The sequence below is a fragment of the Falco cherrug genome, chromosome 4 (genome assembly GCF_023634085.1).
Source record: "Falco cherrug isolate bFalChe1 chromosome 4, bFalChe1.pri, whole genome shotgun sequence".
NCBI classification, from domain to species: Eukaryota; Metazoa; Chordata; class Aves; order Falconiformes; family Falconidae; genus Falco; species Falco cherrug.
This window is the reverse complement of record NC_073700.1, coordinates 78,540,822-78,558,944: the sequence shown is the minus strand read 5'-3', so window position 1 is coordinate 78,558,944 and position 18,123 is coordinate 78,540,822. Positions and strand designations below refer to the sequence as shown.

The window sequence follows — 18,123 nt, the reverse complement described above, 5'->3', positions numbered from 1 at the left end:
TAATGTCTGGAATTCCCCCTTGCTTCCTAAATGCATAATTCTGGAAAGTAGTTTTCCCAAAGAAAAAGAATTGGAAAGTCATGTCAGGTAATCAAGTAAGATGATCTTCCACTGTGATGCCAGGGTTGAAAGATTACAAACTCCAGAAATGTAACTCATCATTTCAGTGGGAATATAGGGGTTTAATATAAAGAAATTTGAGTTAAAGCCAAAATGGAAATAAAAGATTTCATTATTTTTTTAAATGGAAGGAAACTCTTAATAATTGCAGTGAAATTTCTCACAACTGCAGTTTTTAAAATCAGCATTTGTGGTTGTGTTACATATATATATACAAATATACAAAGTATACAGAAGTGCACTTAGGAAAATCATAGTGCCTGGCTTATTTGAGACATCAAGAAAGGAGCAAGATTTGTTCTTATAATCAGGAATTCATGTAATTACTGGGACAAGCAATTCTTTGGCTGTATAGTTATTAGAAAAGTTCCAGATCATGAATGATGGAAGTACAATATGTTACCATTAAAAGCATTAGAGGAGAGGAGGTAAAAGCTGTAAAGTAAAAGAAAATATATCAGGTTTTGCAGTGGAGAACATGGGATCTAGTCATTCTTAAACAGTTATTCTTAAACCACTGTGAGTTTTATAATATAATAACATATTTGAATAAATCGTAGATTAGCTGTTATATACTTAAAGTTTTCACTTTCAGCTCTAGAGCTATGTAAATCATTGACAGTTGAAGTGAGTTGTTCATATTCCTTTATAAAGACGTTAAATCCTTACTTGTCAGTCTCTTCTCCACCCATGGCCAGCACAAGAAGTATTACCATCCCTCTAGATCTGTGGGCTAAGTATGTTCATGGGACTGGTAAAGGAGGTTTATTGGTAGTAGCTTTCTGTGGAGGAATATGGCCTGTGTTGTGTTAGCTGGACATTACCAATTAATAATAGATTTGTCAATAGGCTCATTACTTCAACCTAAATTTGACTGAGCAAAAATGAAATAGCTCACCAAGAGGTGAGGCTATTATAATTTAAAAGTATTTGATTACAACAGGAAATAATATAATGGAATATCTAGTAATAGAAACTCTTATCCTAACTCATTATTTATAAAGAAGCCAGCAAAAGATTAGGCAAAGGCAAACTGATAAATTTTGTCTATTCTCATGTGTTTTCTGACAATTTCAGGTCAGATCAGGGTGATCATGTAAATTAAAAGTTTCTTCCTTGTTTCCCTCAAGTCATCTCCATTGTCACAAAAACTGTCAGAATTACCTGTCTTGATTCTAAGAACCAAACTGTTGAGAAACATGGATGTGAAGGGAGCAGTGCTTTCAGGTCAATGTAACCGGGCCTGCTGTGGTTGTGGGAGCTGGGTGTGATACAGCCCGAGGAGCAAGACCCCAGCATGTGCAGTCAGCCCAGGTCAGGCAGCCACACGCATGAGCTCAGTCTCCTCGGGTGATCTGCGTGGGTGTTGTGGGCTGGGTCAGAAATGTGCTGCTGAAGTGAATCTCCCAGTGGACTCATTTACTGTGCTTTCAGTTCCAGACTAAAAAGAGGTCTGAGTGGTCCCACAACCCAGGAAATCCATTTCCTTCAGATGAAGCTAAACTACACGATCTGATCTGGAAGGGCTCTTAACATACTTCTACCCCCAGTGCGTGATCGGTCCACAAGAGCAGACCAAGCAGGTCTCCTCACATTGCATATAGTGTAAACATCAGGCTACATATTCACTGCTGTTGGGCCTGTAGCACTATTTGTTGATGGATGTGTAGAGTTAGAAGCAGTCTGTCAAGCAGAGGTTTCTACTCACAATAATGAGTCATGGGGGAGATGCAGAATGCACCATCTCCATGGGGTATGGAGAAATGGCATCTTGTTCTAGAAGGAATTGTATTACAGAAAACTCTGTAGAGTAGCTGTCCTAGCAAGTAAGACAACACAACTGGGGCAAATCATGCCACATCAAATTTTTATGAAAAGTTTTGCGTGGATCTACAGGTTTGATTATGTTGCAGTGTGATATTGCCCATTGAATCTCACTGCTCAGAGTGCTACTTATCTAACAGTCTCTGTCAGAAAATCAAAAGAAATCAAGAGCTAAAAACATCTGATAAAAAAAATTTATTTCTATTTTTTACTTTAAAATAGGTCAGGGTTTTGTTTTTGTTTTTTTTTTTTTATGATGCACCTAGATTGGTGCATTAATCCTGGGGGGGAAATGTATATTGCTTCTATAAATGGTAAGCAGCTGTGTAGTTTTGCAGTGTGACTGCTGCACCAAAGCATGCATTAGCTGAATAGTCACATCTGTGGTTTAGTTCTATGTATCCACACTAGATGGTGTAGAGTACACTGGAGAAAAATAAATTAAATACGTAAACGTCTCTTCTCCCTCCCTGAATTTTTGCTCCTGTTTGCTTATACAAAGTTTTGAATCCTTGGTCTCTATATAACTTCTTGGTAGCAAAGGTGCCACAGGGAAAAACATTTGACTTGAATTGCAAGAATTCCCCCAGAACTTAGTTCATAAAATGGGTAATCTTCTGTTTATTCAAATAAAATGTTAAGTACACTGGCTACCCCTCATTCCTTCCACATAAAAAAAATGAATATAAGAAGAACAGCAACAATCTCTGCATATAAAAAAGAACATTTATTTGATAAAAGAGACTCATAAATTTACACACTAGTTAATTTGAAATTCCTTTGAGTATCATTATATAGGAATGTTCCACTCAGCTGAATCAGAGCTCTGTTCTCCTCACTTTCAGAAATGGCTCACATATGTGCACACTGCTAGATAGGAATTTTATGTATCAGAGGTCAAATTCACATGAAAACAAAATAGGAACATGTGGGATGCATTCAATCCTGGCAGCACCCTATTTTCCGTAGCATTAAAACAGAAGCACATAATGTCAGAATATAATAAAAAAAATTATTTAAAAGCACTGTTGCCAGCTAGGGGGTGGGTTACAGACATTCAAGAGCAAGAGCCCAGCACTAGAAATAAAGCAAGCTTCATTCTCAGTAACTGGAGAGAGGAAGGATTGTTAAAACCCTTAGCATAGTCCCTAGTGCATGAACATTTGGGCTGGATCCAGTTGCAATATAAACAACTTTTGCAGCTTGGGCCCTGTCTATTTTAACTAAAATGTGGAAAGTAAAGATGCAGTGCCCTTTTCAAAAATATATTCTTCTTATAAATACCATTATATCCATTAGTTGTCACTAAAGAGTTTTGCAGTGTCTGTTGTGTGTTTCAGTATCAAATGCACATGCTTCACAGTAAATGAGGTGTATATATTTGGAAGCCAAGATTTATTTTTCAGGTGACCATGAGGTCATTTAATGAATTTTCTTGAACAAATGGTACAGAGTAGACATTGGGATACCATACTTTACACTGTCTTGACTCAGCTTTTTATTTCTTGTTTCAGTGGTGTTTTTCTAGTTCACTGTTTTGCTGATGGTGACAACCTTGTCTACAAGCACAATACAGGAAATAAATTAGACCTCATCAAAGAACAGTACTAATCCTTCTTGAAATGAATTCCCTAGAGGACAGTTTAGTGTCGCACCTTAGAAAAAAGAACTGCTCCACTTTGCAACTCATAAAGCAAAATAAAAGTCTTTGTCTCTAAGCCAAGAAATACAGAAACTTTAAGGATTACTATAAAGCTCTACAAAAGAGCTTTTTGGTGAGACATCTGGTATTAACTAAGCATGTGAGGCTAAAATTCAATCCTTCACCTGCAACGACCCTGTGTAAGAATGTGTTACCCAGGGGAGGAAGAGGCAGATGACTTCAAGTCACCCTTACGCTCTTTTTGGTCAGGGCTGGTCCAAAAGCAGGTTGTAGGTATATTGGATACTGGACCATAAGGAATCATTTACTTATTTGGTAACCTCCCATTCAGCTTCCATCACAGCAGGTTACAGGCTGTTTCACAGGCCACAGCAGCCCAGGATCTCCTAAAAAAGCCTTATAACATAAAGTCTTATCTGTATATTTGACTCTTAGCTCTGTCACCTCTGGCGAGTTTCAGAGGAAGGCTGGGGCAGGGAAAGCTTTAGCTGCTCTGTGCAACTTCTGCTCATGAAGAGTTCTCCTACAAACAGGTTAAGGTTATGTTATGATTTGCAGGGACATTGAGGACCAATAATTTATTCCTTTGATAATAGAAGTTACTAAATAGGTAGAGGACTACATTTGCCCAAACTCCCAGTATTTCCTAGTAATATGACAATCTCAAGCTAATTGTAAGAAAATGAGTTGCAGCAGGAATTGAGAAACAAGGCATGCTTTAAAAGATCAGGAATATCTACTATTCATCCCACTGCAGAGAGGCATTTCCCAGCACCGTGTACCAGCCTTAAGTGCTGCAATCTTTAAGCACTTAAGATTGTAATCTTTAAGAGTTTATAGCTAGAATTTTGGAGGGGTGGAATGGCAGAAAATTCAACACCGTTGCCGATATCTTGGCTCTTTGCATTAGCAGGGAAGGTGTGATATAAAAGCCTTAGGTCATCTGAAGAAGAACAACACTACTAAAGAGAGTAGCTCGCTCTTTAGTTCCCTTCTCCAAACCAGACTAGACAAAACCAACTCCCTTCTCTTATCAAATCTGAGTGAGAAATTTCCTCCTGACTGAACATGGCAATCAGTTTAACCCAATCAGCTTGACACACTAATTTAAAGCTAAGAGCATCCGTGTACCATGCCTGTGTCCCGACTCAAATCGGCCAGCCTCCAGTGCTTTGGAAGAAAGAGGAACTGAAAATAAATTCAGAAGCTGCATGTTGCATCGAGAAGGAAAGCATTATAAGCTCAATCTAAGCCTTAGCCTTTGGATTCAGAGTTCCCACCTCTCCAAATCCGTCAAACCTGAGCATAGTTTGGGCCCTAATATATTTGCATAAATAGCACATATGTCAGGACTTTGCATGTGAGTATCATAGCCGAAAAAAAAAAAAAAAAGCACAAATTGGAGTGATCTCTTGCTAGAGATTGAACCTTGGGCATTTCGCCTAAAAGCAGTCACTACAATGACTGCATGCATTCCTCCAGGAAAGTAAGGGAAGTCAGTAAAGGATTGTGTACTTTTGTTTCTTTCCTTTTTAATCAGTTTGATATTTGTTTCTTTTCAGCTGCCACAACCTGAGTGTGACGTTGATTTGTGTGATTCAGCCTTGTGCCTCTCTCCTAGTTAGAATGCTCCCTCTGCAGGCACAGCTATTTCTAGAGCTTTTTCGAGTACAAAAACAAGTACAACAAAGAGTTTTTAGAATGAAGTTTTTTATTTTGTCAAGAAGTACAATTTCTTCTTGGCTCTGTTATTAATATTATTGGATGATATCAGAACATTTATTTCTTTTGCACCTGCGTGCACAGGCACAGGTTTAGGGACCTTTGCTAAACCTGATGCAGAATTTTCTGCACCTATACCTTATCAGTTCTAGGTTTCTTTTTTCTTTTCAAACTGATGGGAGTTTTCTAGTGATCATGGGCTGAATGTGTGCCTGTTCCTTCCTTTGTACAGTTATGGACTGAGGGAAACAAAACTGCCTCTTATGTTCTTATGTTCCTGTGCCTTCCCCTTACCAGTAACATCTCCGGACCCCCATCTCCTTCGCTGGGCTTACCTGCAGCACGAGGGGCAGCGCTGGGCTCAGCATTACTTGCATTCCCCCCGGGCAGCTGCTGCCCTCCATCTGCCCCCTGGTTAGGGGGTGAGCCCCCTCTGGGTTTTTTTTCCCCCCACTAAAAGCATAAATTGAATCTGTTTTCTTAACTCGGCCTCCAGTTATCACCAAAACTGTTGAAAATGAGTAAGCTTGAGGCCTCTACACTTCTGATGAATTTGGCTGAAATCAACTGATGAGTTCAAAATATATGTGGACAAAAAAGAGGGCTAACACAGACAGATGAAATCACAGGCAGAGTATCACTTAAGCCTCATTTCCTTAAGAAATCAAGATAAACATACATACATCAGGGCTTTTTAAGGAAACAAAGAAGGATCTATTCTTTTTGTTCTTCTATATCAATTCTATTAAAATTCATTTAGTTTTCATAAACACATTAGTTTGGCAGTTCTGGAAATTAAATATCTCTAGTTTCAGAACAAGCACAGTATCAGCAAAGAGCATGATCGCTGTTGTGTCCCACTAGTAAGCTCCCTGTCCATCCTGGTAAGCCTCTGCAGCATGTGATTGAAAAACGGTGTTGTTTGCTGTTCTTTTTCTTGTGTAGCTGAAACGTTTGCAAATTAGAGTCCTAACTTTGTTGGTGATTTTGATCACGTGGACCATTGCTTGGGGAATAATGATCTTCTCCTAGAGCTTAAATAATGTGGGTGCCTGCATTTTGGGCTTTTTTTTTTTTTTAATATATATATTTCTCTAAAAAGCAACTCTTTGTGTATGTAATATTTGTTTTGGTTTTTAAGCTCACTGGTAGACTGACTGCTTTATAAGTGGATGAAAGATATAACAGTTAATAGGTGATAAATTACTGACATTTCTGTGACTATTTACAGGGAGACCATGGAATGACAGGCTATCCTGGGCCCCCAGGGCCACGAGGAATCGGAACAGTTGGTCCAAAGGTTGGTACAATGCTGTGTTGAAGCTTTTGTGATGCTGGCTGCCAGAGTGATCTCTCAGACACCAAATTTCTTCATCAGTTGTTGATTTACATTGGTGCAAGTGCAGGAGAAATCAAGCATATAAACATGGGCACTGACCATCCACTTCTACCAACCGGATTAGGAAGGAGTACTAACTGGATGGAAATTGCATTTGCAGCTAAACTTTATGATTACAGCTGGAAATTGAACAGAACTATCAGGCTGATAAATTACTTAAATGATGCATTTCTTCTGCTTGTATCTATTCTGTTTCCAAGATTCTTTTGTGGTGGAAAATACATTAAATGTGAATTTTTGTTTGCAATTTTTGCCTAATTAAATTGTATCTGATTAATTTCATTAGTAAAATCATGAGGAAAGAAGCGTGAAAACAAACAGTTAATTCTATAAGCAGCCAGCAATCAAAATCTTGGCAATTTTTTCCTCCCTCCACTAAAGTGATTTATAATTCAAAAAAGACATACTAGTAAGAAAAGAAATTCAATGGTATGACTGGATGTCTTTATTATAGGTGTATCCATCAATTATTTGTACAAAGACAATGAGGAGAAACGTGTAAATTTCTCCACTTTAAGTTAAAAATAGATATATCTTTGTAACTTTTTCTGTGATTTTCTTAGCGAAGATTAACAGAGATCTCCACTACCATTTTGAATAAACTTGTATCTGAATGGAGAAACATTGCTATTACCAACCTGTTACAGAAATGCAATGAGCGACAGAGCATGAATGTTTTCTTAGGGTGTATGTCTGACTTGGCCTGCTTTCTGAAAGCTGCAGCAATTTCAGTACCTTGGCAAATCATGCAGACACAGTCTGTTTTAAAAAAGTAGGTTTAGACTGAGTCTCAAAATCCCACAAATTTGTGACAATATGTGCTGCTTCCACAAAGCCTTTGAGAATGGAAAATGCGTTCTCTGTGGGGAGACAGTATTTTGTTTTCAAAGGAAAGAACCTGCTTGTAGCATCTAGTTCTTGAGATAAGCTACTTAGCACACTGTTTTGTGTGAACCCCTGCTTATAAATATATAGATTAACAATATTTTTCACAAGAGATTCTTTAAAATTTGTAGCAAATTTTTTGCCTACACAGATGAGAATGATGACTTTTGAAATATCATTAACATCTAGAAGTCAAATATTTGGAGTATATATTTCTATTTAATGATGATCAATAGTTTTGATATACTTCTGCCTAAATATTCAACATACGCAAAATGTAGGTAATTATAAACCACTGAATGAATTCTACCTACTGTATTGGAGCATGGTGATTATTTATTATAAGACAGTAATCAAAAGTCCAACCTGAACTCTACAGAAACTTTTTATGAAGCTTGGTCAAATTTCAAAAGCTTTTTTCAACTAAAAATAAAAAAAAAAGGAAAAGCAAGCATTTGATTCCGATGTCATCAAAGGGCTATACCTCCCTTTGTCACTTTGCAATGTTAGATTAGCGTGCCTCCGAAGCACAAAGGCTTTACCTCGCTTTGACTGTATCGGTACAAATCAGCAGGTGCTGCTTTGGCTTCTCTGTCTTCCTCCACCACTTAGGGTTTTCTGAATGACTGATGCTCCCAGAGACTGTGGTGCCACAGGGGCTCGGCATATATGCGTGGTGCACAAGAACTAGCTGACATGCCTGGCAGATTTACTCACGCTGGGTTTCATTGCTGCGGTCCTTTGTACCTCCCTTGTGGGGACTGATTGCACCAAGCTTTGTGTAAAGGTGATCTCTGTTGGTTTCTACGCGAGAAAAACTGGGGAAGATACCACACTGTGTTATGGGCAGATTTTATTCTTTAATTATTTTCAGCTTAATTGTTCCTTTGCTTTTGTGGGAATTTACCAAGGATAATTACCAAGGCCCACAGTGAGAAACTATAAACCAAAGAAGAATCAGAACTAGAATCTTTGACGTGGCTTTACTTTTTGCTTGCAGTGACTTTGAGATGACTTCCTTAGTGTTACCAGGAGTAGAGTTTACCTTTTAATTCTTTTTTTTTGCCCCACTGACTGTTACAGGGTGTTATGGGACAGAAGGGTTTGCCTGGTCCACGTGGCCCCCCTGGTGACAGCATACAAGGAGACAAGGTAATCCAGTTTAATATGATACCTGTCCAGTTTCTTCTCAAAACTGTCTCTTAAAGGAGGTTCATTGTTTTTCTCTTTGCCACTGAGTCAGTGAACTTCTGCAAATATTAATTGTATACTTAAGTTTCTTGTTCATAAGGTACATAATGTTTACTTTAACTGTTGAGTTTTCAGTATTGGTGGCACCTGATCACTGTCCTATTATTCTTGTCATTACAAATATATTTAACCTGGAAAAAAGCATCTTGTGTCTGCTGCATCTTACTGATTTACCTAGATTTAAAGTACACTCCAAAGAAAACGCCAGGGTTTTCTGTGGATGCCCTTGTAAAAGACAGTAACAGAGATCTAACATATCAAAGTAAGTCAAACAACACGTTCAGGAATTAGCCAGTCTCCCACATACTCATCAGGTTTTTTCTCACCCAGTCCCCGCCATAACCACAGCTTCTCTCCTTGTAAGGAGAAAGACAAACATGGTAATATATTCTGAACATTCGAAGTTAATAAATAGCCTTGTCATAAATGTGTAGAAGAAAATTATTAAAACTGGAGGTTTTAGTAGAGAACAACCTAAGTTTCTCCCATTTCTCTTAAACCAGTGTGCTTAAAGTCAGGCATATAATTGACTGTTTCCATGGATCAGGAGGATTGTGCTCAGCTCTCCTACTCTGGGTTATTAAACCACCAGTGATTCAGTAAGAGGGGCATTGTTTGGGCTGGGTTTGAAGGAGGTCTCTATAAGGTGGTTAGTTTAGACACTAAAACCACCAGGGAGTTCATTGACAAAATAGGTTTTCATGGGAAAATAGTGACATGCTGAAACAAAAAAATCATTGAAATGTACCTTGTTGGAAAAATGTTTCAGAGGAGAACTTGCTTTAGTTCAGCGTGGAATTGCTTCATACAAGCTTTAGCAGAAAAGCACCAATTCCTTCTCAATTTATTTTGCTCGGTACTTGCTCTGATTCCAGCTTCAATGTCTTCTATTTTTATATTCATGTTCGATAGTTTACCTTTCTATACTGCAGAGAGCTCTTCCTTTTTTCACTGTGAGGTGTTTCACACATAAAAACATACTTTACTGTGTTCTTTCTTTTCTCCTTATTGTATAACACACTAACAGAAATCTGATTTATCTCATCTCAGGACTTGCATAGACAGAGATCTCTACAGAGTTAGAGTCATGACTGTCTAGACCTTTGGTTCTGATCTGTTTGCAGTTTTCTTCTATATTCATTTTCATCAGTAACCACAAAGCTATTACATATTTTAATGTGAGGGCATAAGGAACTTGTTGCTTTCTTTTATCTTTGTCCTTTTTTTTGCTGCATCTATGAAGGCTCTTTTCTCTATTCTTGTGGAAAATAGAAGAACTTCTGCCATCTCTGTATGGCTTTATGGTGTCAGAAGACTGTTTCCTTCCTGGCTTTAACAGACATTTCTGATGTGTTTTCAGAATCTAATACTTGGGATATGTCTTTGTTAATTCTATGGGTATGTGGGGTTATTTATAAAAGCACAATTTTCATTCTAAACAGAAATGTTTCAGCAATCAAATGCATCTGATGATACATGAAAAAATATACAGATTACATACTATTTTTTCTGTTCCTTAAAAATGATAAAGGTTGTTGAAAGTATGCTCAGTGTGTACATGCATATACATCTATCTATCTATCTGTATATAGATACTGAGTTTTGAATGGTATGTTGGCACTGCTATTCATATATATCAATATATATCAAAAGCATGTTTTAGAAGTGCAGAGAGCTCAGTTTCATCATGGAAGTTTTCCAGTGGAAGAACACGATCCACTAACACACACTGTCAAAGGCATGTTTGTAATGTAAGGATGTGGAATTTAGGGATGTAGGAAAGTAACGTATGCTCTGGCTATGGAAGGTCTTTGGCTTTGAAACCGAAACCATAATGATGTGGTGGAACAAACTCAGCTGATGTTGTTTCTACAGCATTCCACAAGTTGTGTAGATGCAGTCTTCTCATTTAAATTTTCTTCCTTTAACAATCGCTTTTTAAAATTATGATTGGTTTTATATATTTATTAGGTTCAACTTCTTTCTGAACAACTTTGGCAGTTGTCTTGCTCCTGTAGTACCTGTTTCCTCCATATGCTAATGCTTGTTGAGTTTCTATCTATCTCTTCTGTCCTATCTCTTCAAAGCCACATCAAGCTTCATTCTTTTTGGCCACTCTTCATCAGGTTAAAGCTACTATACTCCTGCATTTATACTATCATTATCACTGCAAGTATTTTATTTAGATAGATAGATATATATATATATATATATATACACACACACACACATAGAGCTCAGTCTGCGTATGGTAAGAATGGAATGTCAAAAATGAGATGGTTTTAGAGTAAATTTATGTTGATAGTTACAGTCACAGGTCTTCTTTTTTATGCTTGGTTTCCTTTCAAAACCACGGTCTAGACATTCTCAGATCTGCACTCAGTTCACAGAATGATATTTTTACATAGAATTCTCCTTATTGATCAGTAATCTAGGAGGATGTTAGGGGCAGGGATCCAAGGGTCTGCATTTTTACATGCATACCACTTTGTTTTTTATGATAGGACTGATAGTCAAGTTTGAATTTAATTATGTACATGGATTGAACTGGCAAAGCAGTAAATATTTTTAAATTAATACAGCATACTTCTTGGTTTTTACTAAATGTTCAGTTATGTATCTGTGATAAATCCTTCTAATGTTGATTGATTGCATAAGTAGAGGAAGCAGAATTTTGATTCTGCAGTTCATGTTTTAAAGGATAAAACTCACATGTGTGTGCCTGTGAGAAATGTCAACTGTACAAGTATGAGTTTTTTTAGAACAGTAGGTCTCATTCGGTTTTCATTGCCTGAACACCATCCTAACAGTGTCAAATGGGCTGTAACAAATGGCAGCAATAAATCTGTAGTTTTGTCAGAGCTGACATTTATTATTAGTGAAGGACCATTGGAATACACAGCATATTCAAATTCTGACTCATATATATGTGTTCTGCAGATCTGCAAAGGTGTTTTCAGGAAGCTGTATGACGACCCTAGTCAAGCAGAATAGTCAGTCCCAGTGCTGGACAGCAAGCATTTAAGCAAGCTGGTGCACTGTTTCACTATGTTTAAAAGCCATTTGCATTAATAACCTGTAGTGTTTCACTGTGTGTTCCTACAACAGTGCAAAATAAATTGCCTTGAACATCCCACTGCCTTAGGAATTTGCAGGAATTTTTTTTTTTCCCCCTACTGAATCAGCTATCTAATTTGGTGCATCACAGTTTCTTTTCCAGTCTCCAGCATCTACGTAACAGTATCTGAGTTCTTGCTGCTGTAAGAAATTGGGGAGAAGGAAAGGGGAGAAGTTCTGCGTACAGATGCAAGAGGCTGCCAGTTAGCAGGTCAGTGATAGGTAGCCCCCATGAAAAGCAGAGCATTCTAGCTCCTCAAGTTTGAGCTAGTGGACCAAGAGGGTCCCACAGGTCAGGGCTGTAAAGTGCTCCAGGGGAGATGTGAGCGGTGGAGTGTAGTAGGTGCCTTTGCCTAGCACGGGGCAAGACCACAATGCACCCATGTGCAAGGGAAGCACCCATCTCAGCAGGAGCTCAGTCAAATGTGGAATTTGGACAGGAAAAACCATCCATGGACTATGACTCATAGTATATTGCCTCTTCTAGGAGCTGCATTTCAGTGGCTTAACTCCTGGTGAACTCCCAGCTCATGGGAGTCAGGAGCCTTGAGTACAAGAGAAGGCTGACTTGGCTGTGCACTCTGCAGCTGCTGCTCTGCCTGCAGAAATCCCTAAGCCCCTATCCAACACAGCAGGAATGGTCAGTGGTCAGTCCTTCTGCATTTGCGTGCCTTTGGTGAAGGTTGGAGTCTTGATAAATTTGGAAACATTTTTGTATTTCTCTGTCCATCATGAGCAATATAACCCCTTTAGGCCCATTTGTGGGCAGCTATACAAGTATTAGTAAAAGATGCTTTAGTGAGACAGTCTGAGAGCTCTGGACTGAAAAATAAAACTAACTAACCTTCTGCTTGCATCTCATAGGCTAGGGTTGGTACAGGTGATGACTACTCCTGATCTCATTGACATTCTCTGGTTTTGGTATCTGCACCAGGCACTGCTGTTATGTGAATTATGTCTGTAATGTGAATTATAGTGAAGCGTTTATGTACCCAGGTATATAATCACCTCTAGCTGTGTTTAAGATGTATATAGCAGTTGATCTGAAAAAAATATTTGTGTTACCCTACTAAATAAAGTAGGAAAGTTTCTGGAAGCCAGATGCTGTGAAGGATTTTCTGCACATATTTTATAACGGCCATATTTTATGACATGTTTTATGCCCACACTGCTAGCATGAACATGCTTTGCAACTCTGTGTGCATGCCACAGAGCATCTGTAACAATCATTGTAAACAAACTTAAACTTTGTAGCTGGACTGATACTTTTGAAGCCTCAGCAGAAAGATGTTCTGCTCTCTGCATCTTGAAAAGCAGAGATGTCTTTTTATTTACTTAAGATCAGAAAAACGAAGTCAGCCCTGCAGAGATTCTGGGTGTGTATTTCTAGAGAACTTTTATGTTGGACCTCATTTTACTGCTTGTAGACTGGATGGATAATTGAGCCTCAGTGAGATTGCTTTTGTCCTTCATCTGTTTCGGTGAAATGACAATATTTCATTTAATCAGGAGTAAATTCTTCATGATTTACTTTCAAATGGCTTCATGTGTGTTTTGAATCGTACCCATGTGCTTCTTTCTCCAGCTTCAGACCACTTCTGTAGTGAAAATTCTTTGCTTCATTGCATAATACAAATATCTGGCTTTCTCTATAATGCAGAATGTTACAAAGTTAATAGATACAGCACAGATTTTACTTTAATTTTCAGTTAAACTTACTTACCATGTTCTGTTCAGGGAGAAAAAGGAAATAGAGGTTTTCCTGGACTGAAGGGATCAATAGGAATTGGCCTTCCTGGACCAAAGGTAAATCCTGGCTTTGCGGTAAAGAAAAAAGGTAATTTTTTCTTCCTTAGTTATTTGTGACAGTTCTTTGAAGATAAATAGAAGGCAGAGGCTTTGCCTTGTATAGCTAGCAAGGTAAGTGCCTACTATGTGTTGTCAGCTTTGAAGCCTGTGAAAATCCTAATGGTCATTGGGGACCAGACTCTGAAGCAGGATCTAGAATGAGGTCATACCTGTTAGCAGGAGAATAGTATTAGTCAAATTATGTATTCATTTATCTTGTATTCAGTTATCTTAGACATTTTCAGGTATTACAAAACATTTCTTTTGCCAGGCTTTGGGAAAAAAAAAAAAAAAGAATTGGTTTTTGACTAATATCTTTTAAGGGGGTTGTTTTATTTAATTTGTGTGGGATGTTCTTACAACAATTGAAGCCCAAGCTTCAGTCTTTCTTTACTGAACAGCTTCCTTGTTGATATAAAAATTTTAAGAATTTCCTACAAGTACTTATTCCTATCTAACAAATTTTGCACAAAGAAATTTAAATACTTTGGCTATTAGTGATTTTCAGATGTGCAGCTTCTGATGGGAGCAGCCTAACCAAAGGAAACCAAGGCTCATGGTCAGTGTGGGTGATGTGCAGACCAACTATATGCATACACAAGTGAGAAAGAAAGTGTGCCCAGGCAGAATGTGTGTTGATGTAAATGCGTGATGTGGTACACCACCTTTAATTCACAGCATACACCTGGGCCATCTGGGCAGCCCTCTGCAATAATGACAACACAGCTGAAATACTGAATTTATTGTGAAGGCTCTGTCTGGAAAGCCTAAGCAAAAAACCATAACAGTCTTCATGGGAGAGCAGAGGTGATCAGGCTCCCTAACTTTAAGCTACCCAAACAAAAGTTCAGCCCCCTCTGCAGTCACCTGAAGCAGGCAGTACCCATTCAGAACCCCAGGTATTTGTTGCCTGCACTAACCATGTTCATGGTGCTATGGTCTATGCTAGCTCACATTATTATATAGCACTTTCTCAGACTTCTGTATTATTCAAGCTACTGCAGCTTGGAGTTTTTCTACAGTAGCGAGTATCAAGCTCTTTCACACAGATTCAACTAATTCTGTTTTCTCTCAGATGCCAAATGCTACATACTATAATAATAACAGCAGTATTTTCACTGTTCTTTATATTCATCTTGTATCTTGACTAATCTTTGTGACCCAGGGTAAATCTCTTCAAATACTCACAATGTTTCTGATTGCTATTAATATAGCAGACTTGTCACACATGAAAAGGAATGATTTAGTTCAGTAGGAATTTTATGTAAGTGCCAAATACCTAAGAGATCAGCTTTTAGTGTATTTGTGTGTAAGAGAGTAGCAGTACCACTGCAGTCAGTAGATCATATTTGCTCTCCCTTATGCCGACATTAATTCCAATGAGGTTAGATGCAATTTGTGGACAAGTAATGGAAAGTAATACCTTGCTGAATATTTTGATTTTGTGAAATGGTATAGAAACTTTCTTCCAAGAGCTCACTTAGTGGAGCCTGGTTTTCTTAACACTGTGGAGGATCTGTGTACCATTTTCAGCTTTATACCAGTTCGAATCAGGTCAGAATCAGACTGAGAGAGTCAAAAGGTTTCCTTAAAATTGACAGCAATCACCACGGCGAATGCTGTAGCACAGGCAGTATCTGTGTGATTCCATTGGCTGGGTTATGACGAACAATATTAAAATGGACAGTAATCTAGATAAATGTCTAAGCTTTAAAGTTTCAAGTGAAATGTAAGGTGGTCAGTAATTTCCAGAGAGAAGTAAAAAACTGTCCTGCACAATCTCCTTCTGGAAGAAGTATCTAATTTAGAACTGAATCTTTTGATAGTATGTTTCATACCTGCATTTTATGTGAAAATATCTCTTGAAATACCATAATGTTGAACCATTTATCTTTTTGGAAATCAAAAGGTCTAGTCACTTGAGGAAAAAAATGCAGAATTTCTTTTAAATGTGAAACTATGTGTTTTCCAAGCATGCCTTTTCCTTTGTTCTTTGCAAGCTCCCAGTTTTTCATATGAGTTCTATACAAAGCTGGTGTGACTTTCAGTACCTCGGCTGATCTGAGGCAGTTACGTCTCTCCATAGGTCTGAATTAACATCTACTATAAATACTGGTTCAGAGTCCAAGAAAATCAAAGAAGAGTAAAAAATCATATACTGTTGACATTTGCATAAAGATGTCTTTAGCCCTCACTCCTGAATTAAGGTCATTTTTCATAGAAATATCTTAAAGATCTTCTTACTGCCCATCTTACTTTCTCTGAGAGCCTGCTTTCAGATACATTCATAATACATTCAAAATAAACCATACACACACACACATACAAAAAAAAAACAACCCACAACCAAAAAAAACCCCAAAACACCAGCAGAAAATATATCTTAAAAACTCATTGAACCGTAACTCCAGCTCTGTCAACAAAACTGGAGTTACTGACTGTTTAATATGGTTGTTTTAAACTAGGGAGACTATGGAGATAAAGGTGATCCAGGGAGCAAAGGTGCCAAAGGAGAGATTGGAGACCCAGGACCCCCAGGACCAAAGGTAAAACACATTTTCTTATTACTTAATTTTGCACAATAGAAATTAGACAAATTTGGCTTTTGTTAATTATCATACTCTACATGTTTTCAGGGAATTTGGGGAAGAAAGGGTGAACCTGGTCTTTCGGTAAGTACATGAATGAGTTACTTTAAAACATAGGAGTTTATTTTGGGAAAATATTTAAAGGTTATGTGAGTGACGTTATACAAGGTAGTTTATGGGGCATTGCATTGCTTGCATTTTTAAAAATAAATAAATAAATAAATAATTTCAGCATTCTTAAAACCAGAACACACAGCAAATTAATTAATACTCCTTTTCAGAGAGAAGAAGTTATCAGACTTATCAACGAAATATGTGGTAAGCATTCCAGTATGGAAAAGAATTAGTTCTAATAAAACACACTGAATGTATATTGACTGAATGGATCTGTCCTCTGCCTGTTCATGTGTAAGGATATCATTAATGTGAAAACAATGCTCACTGTGTTGCCAGAGCTATACTGGAAGTAATTTGGTCCAGCTCTGTTTCTATGTATCAGTATCAGTAACTATAAATGAATTCATTAACTGAGCTTTAACTGACTTCAAATCTGATATATGAATTCAATTCATTTTTATGAAGGTGGCTTCTCACAAAATGTCTGAAATGGTTATTCTTCTAGGTTGTGGTATCAGATGTAGAGTAACACCTCTGGAACTAGTATTTGTCATTGACAGTTCAGAAAGTGTTGGACCAGAAAACTTCAATATTATCAAAACCTTTATGAAAACAGTCATTGACAAGGTACTGGCCAACAATGCTACGACCCGCATTGGCGTTATCAACTTCAGCCACAAAGTGGAGTTGGTGTCTTCTCTGAAGCAATACACAACCAAAGAGTACCTGAAATCAGCTGTTGATAAAATGCCCTACTTAGGAGAAGGCACGTACACAGCTTCTGCTATGCAAGAAGCCATTCAGTTATTTCAGGCAGCACGCCCGGCAGTAAGAAAAGTGGCCGTTGTAGTAACAGATGGACAAGCAGACACTCGTGATAAAGTACAACTGAATGCTGTAGTAAGAGAGGCCCACGCTACAAATATTGAGATATTTGTCATTGGGATTGTTCAAAGGACTGATCCTCATTATGATGATTTTCTGAAAGAAATGAAGCTCATTGCAACAGACCCTGATGAAGAGCATGTTTACCAGATAGATGACTTCATGACACTTTCAGGTAAAAGAAACTATTTTAGTAAGAGGAAACCTGAAATAAGCATGTAAAAGAGTTTGGCTTTTCCCATAGCAAGGCAAGGCAGCCTGCTGAATGGAAGCTTGCGTGTCCCTTTTGGATGTGGCTCTTTCTTCTGTTTCTCTTCCTCTCTGTTTCTTCTGTTTCTCTTCCTCTTTGGCCACATGAAACTTTTGCCAATTTTTTACCTCTTGCAGTAACAATAAACCACAATGAACATCAGTTTTCTGAGCTGAGGCCTTCTTTGGGGCTCGCCTCTCTTGTGAGAGCTTGCATCAGCCTTCCCTTGCAGTCCTTTTTGCTTGGCCATGGTTTCATCCCAGAGCGGCACAGATTTCCTTCCTCCTTGACACAACACCTCTGTCTGTCTCACTCTATTTCATGTGGCTCTTGTCAGTCTTGGAGTCGCTCCACCATCTCTGACAAGCACTTTTTCAGGATTTTTTTCTGAAAGCCGTAGGTAAACCTGTGCTTTCATCCTGATTCTAGTGGAAAAGTGGTGGAGCAACACACA

At 38.1% G+C, this 18,123-nt stretch overlaps 1 protein-coding gene across 3 annotated transcripts in view; it reads left to right on the top strand.

Annotated features, from left to right (window-relative positions):
• COL28A1 (collagen type XXVIII alpha 1 chain) overlaps nucleotides 1-18,123 on the top strand; it is an 83,367-nt gene that overhangs the window by 59,384 nt on the left and 5,860 nt on the right. For all 3 annotated transcript variants that reach the window (XM_027799819.2, XM_055709746.1, XM_055709745.1), the window contains 7 exons: nucleotides 6,561-6,629; nucleotides 8,697-8,765; nucleotides 13,719-13,787; nucleotides 16,295-16,375; nucleotides 16,466-16,501; nucleotides 16,699-16,735; nucleotides 17,040-17,594. In XM_027799819.2, coding sequence (XP_027655620.2) covers nucleotides 6,561-6,629; nucleotides 8,697-8,765; nucleotides 13,719-13,787; nucleotides 16,295-16,375; nucleotides 16,466-16,501; nucleotides 16,699-16,735; nucleotides 17,040-17,594 — 916 coding nt within the window. The remainder of the gene's footprint in view (nucleotides 1-6,560; nucleotides 6,630-8,696; nucleotides 8,766-13,718; nucleotides 13,788-16,294; nucleotides 16,376-16,465; nucleotides 16,502-16,698; nucleotides 16,736-17,039; nucleotides 17,595-18,123) is intronic.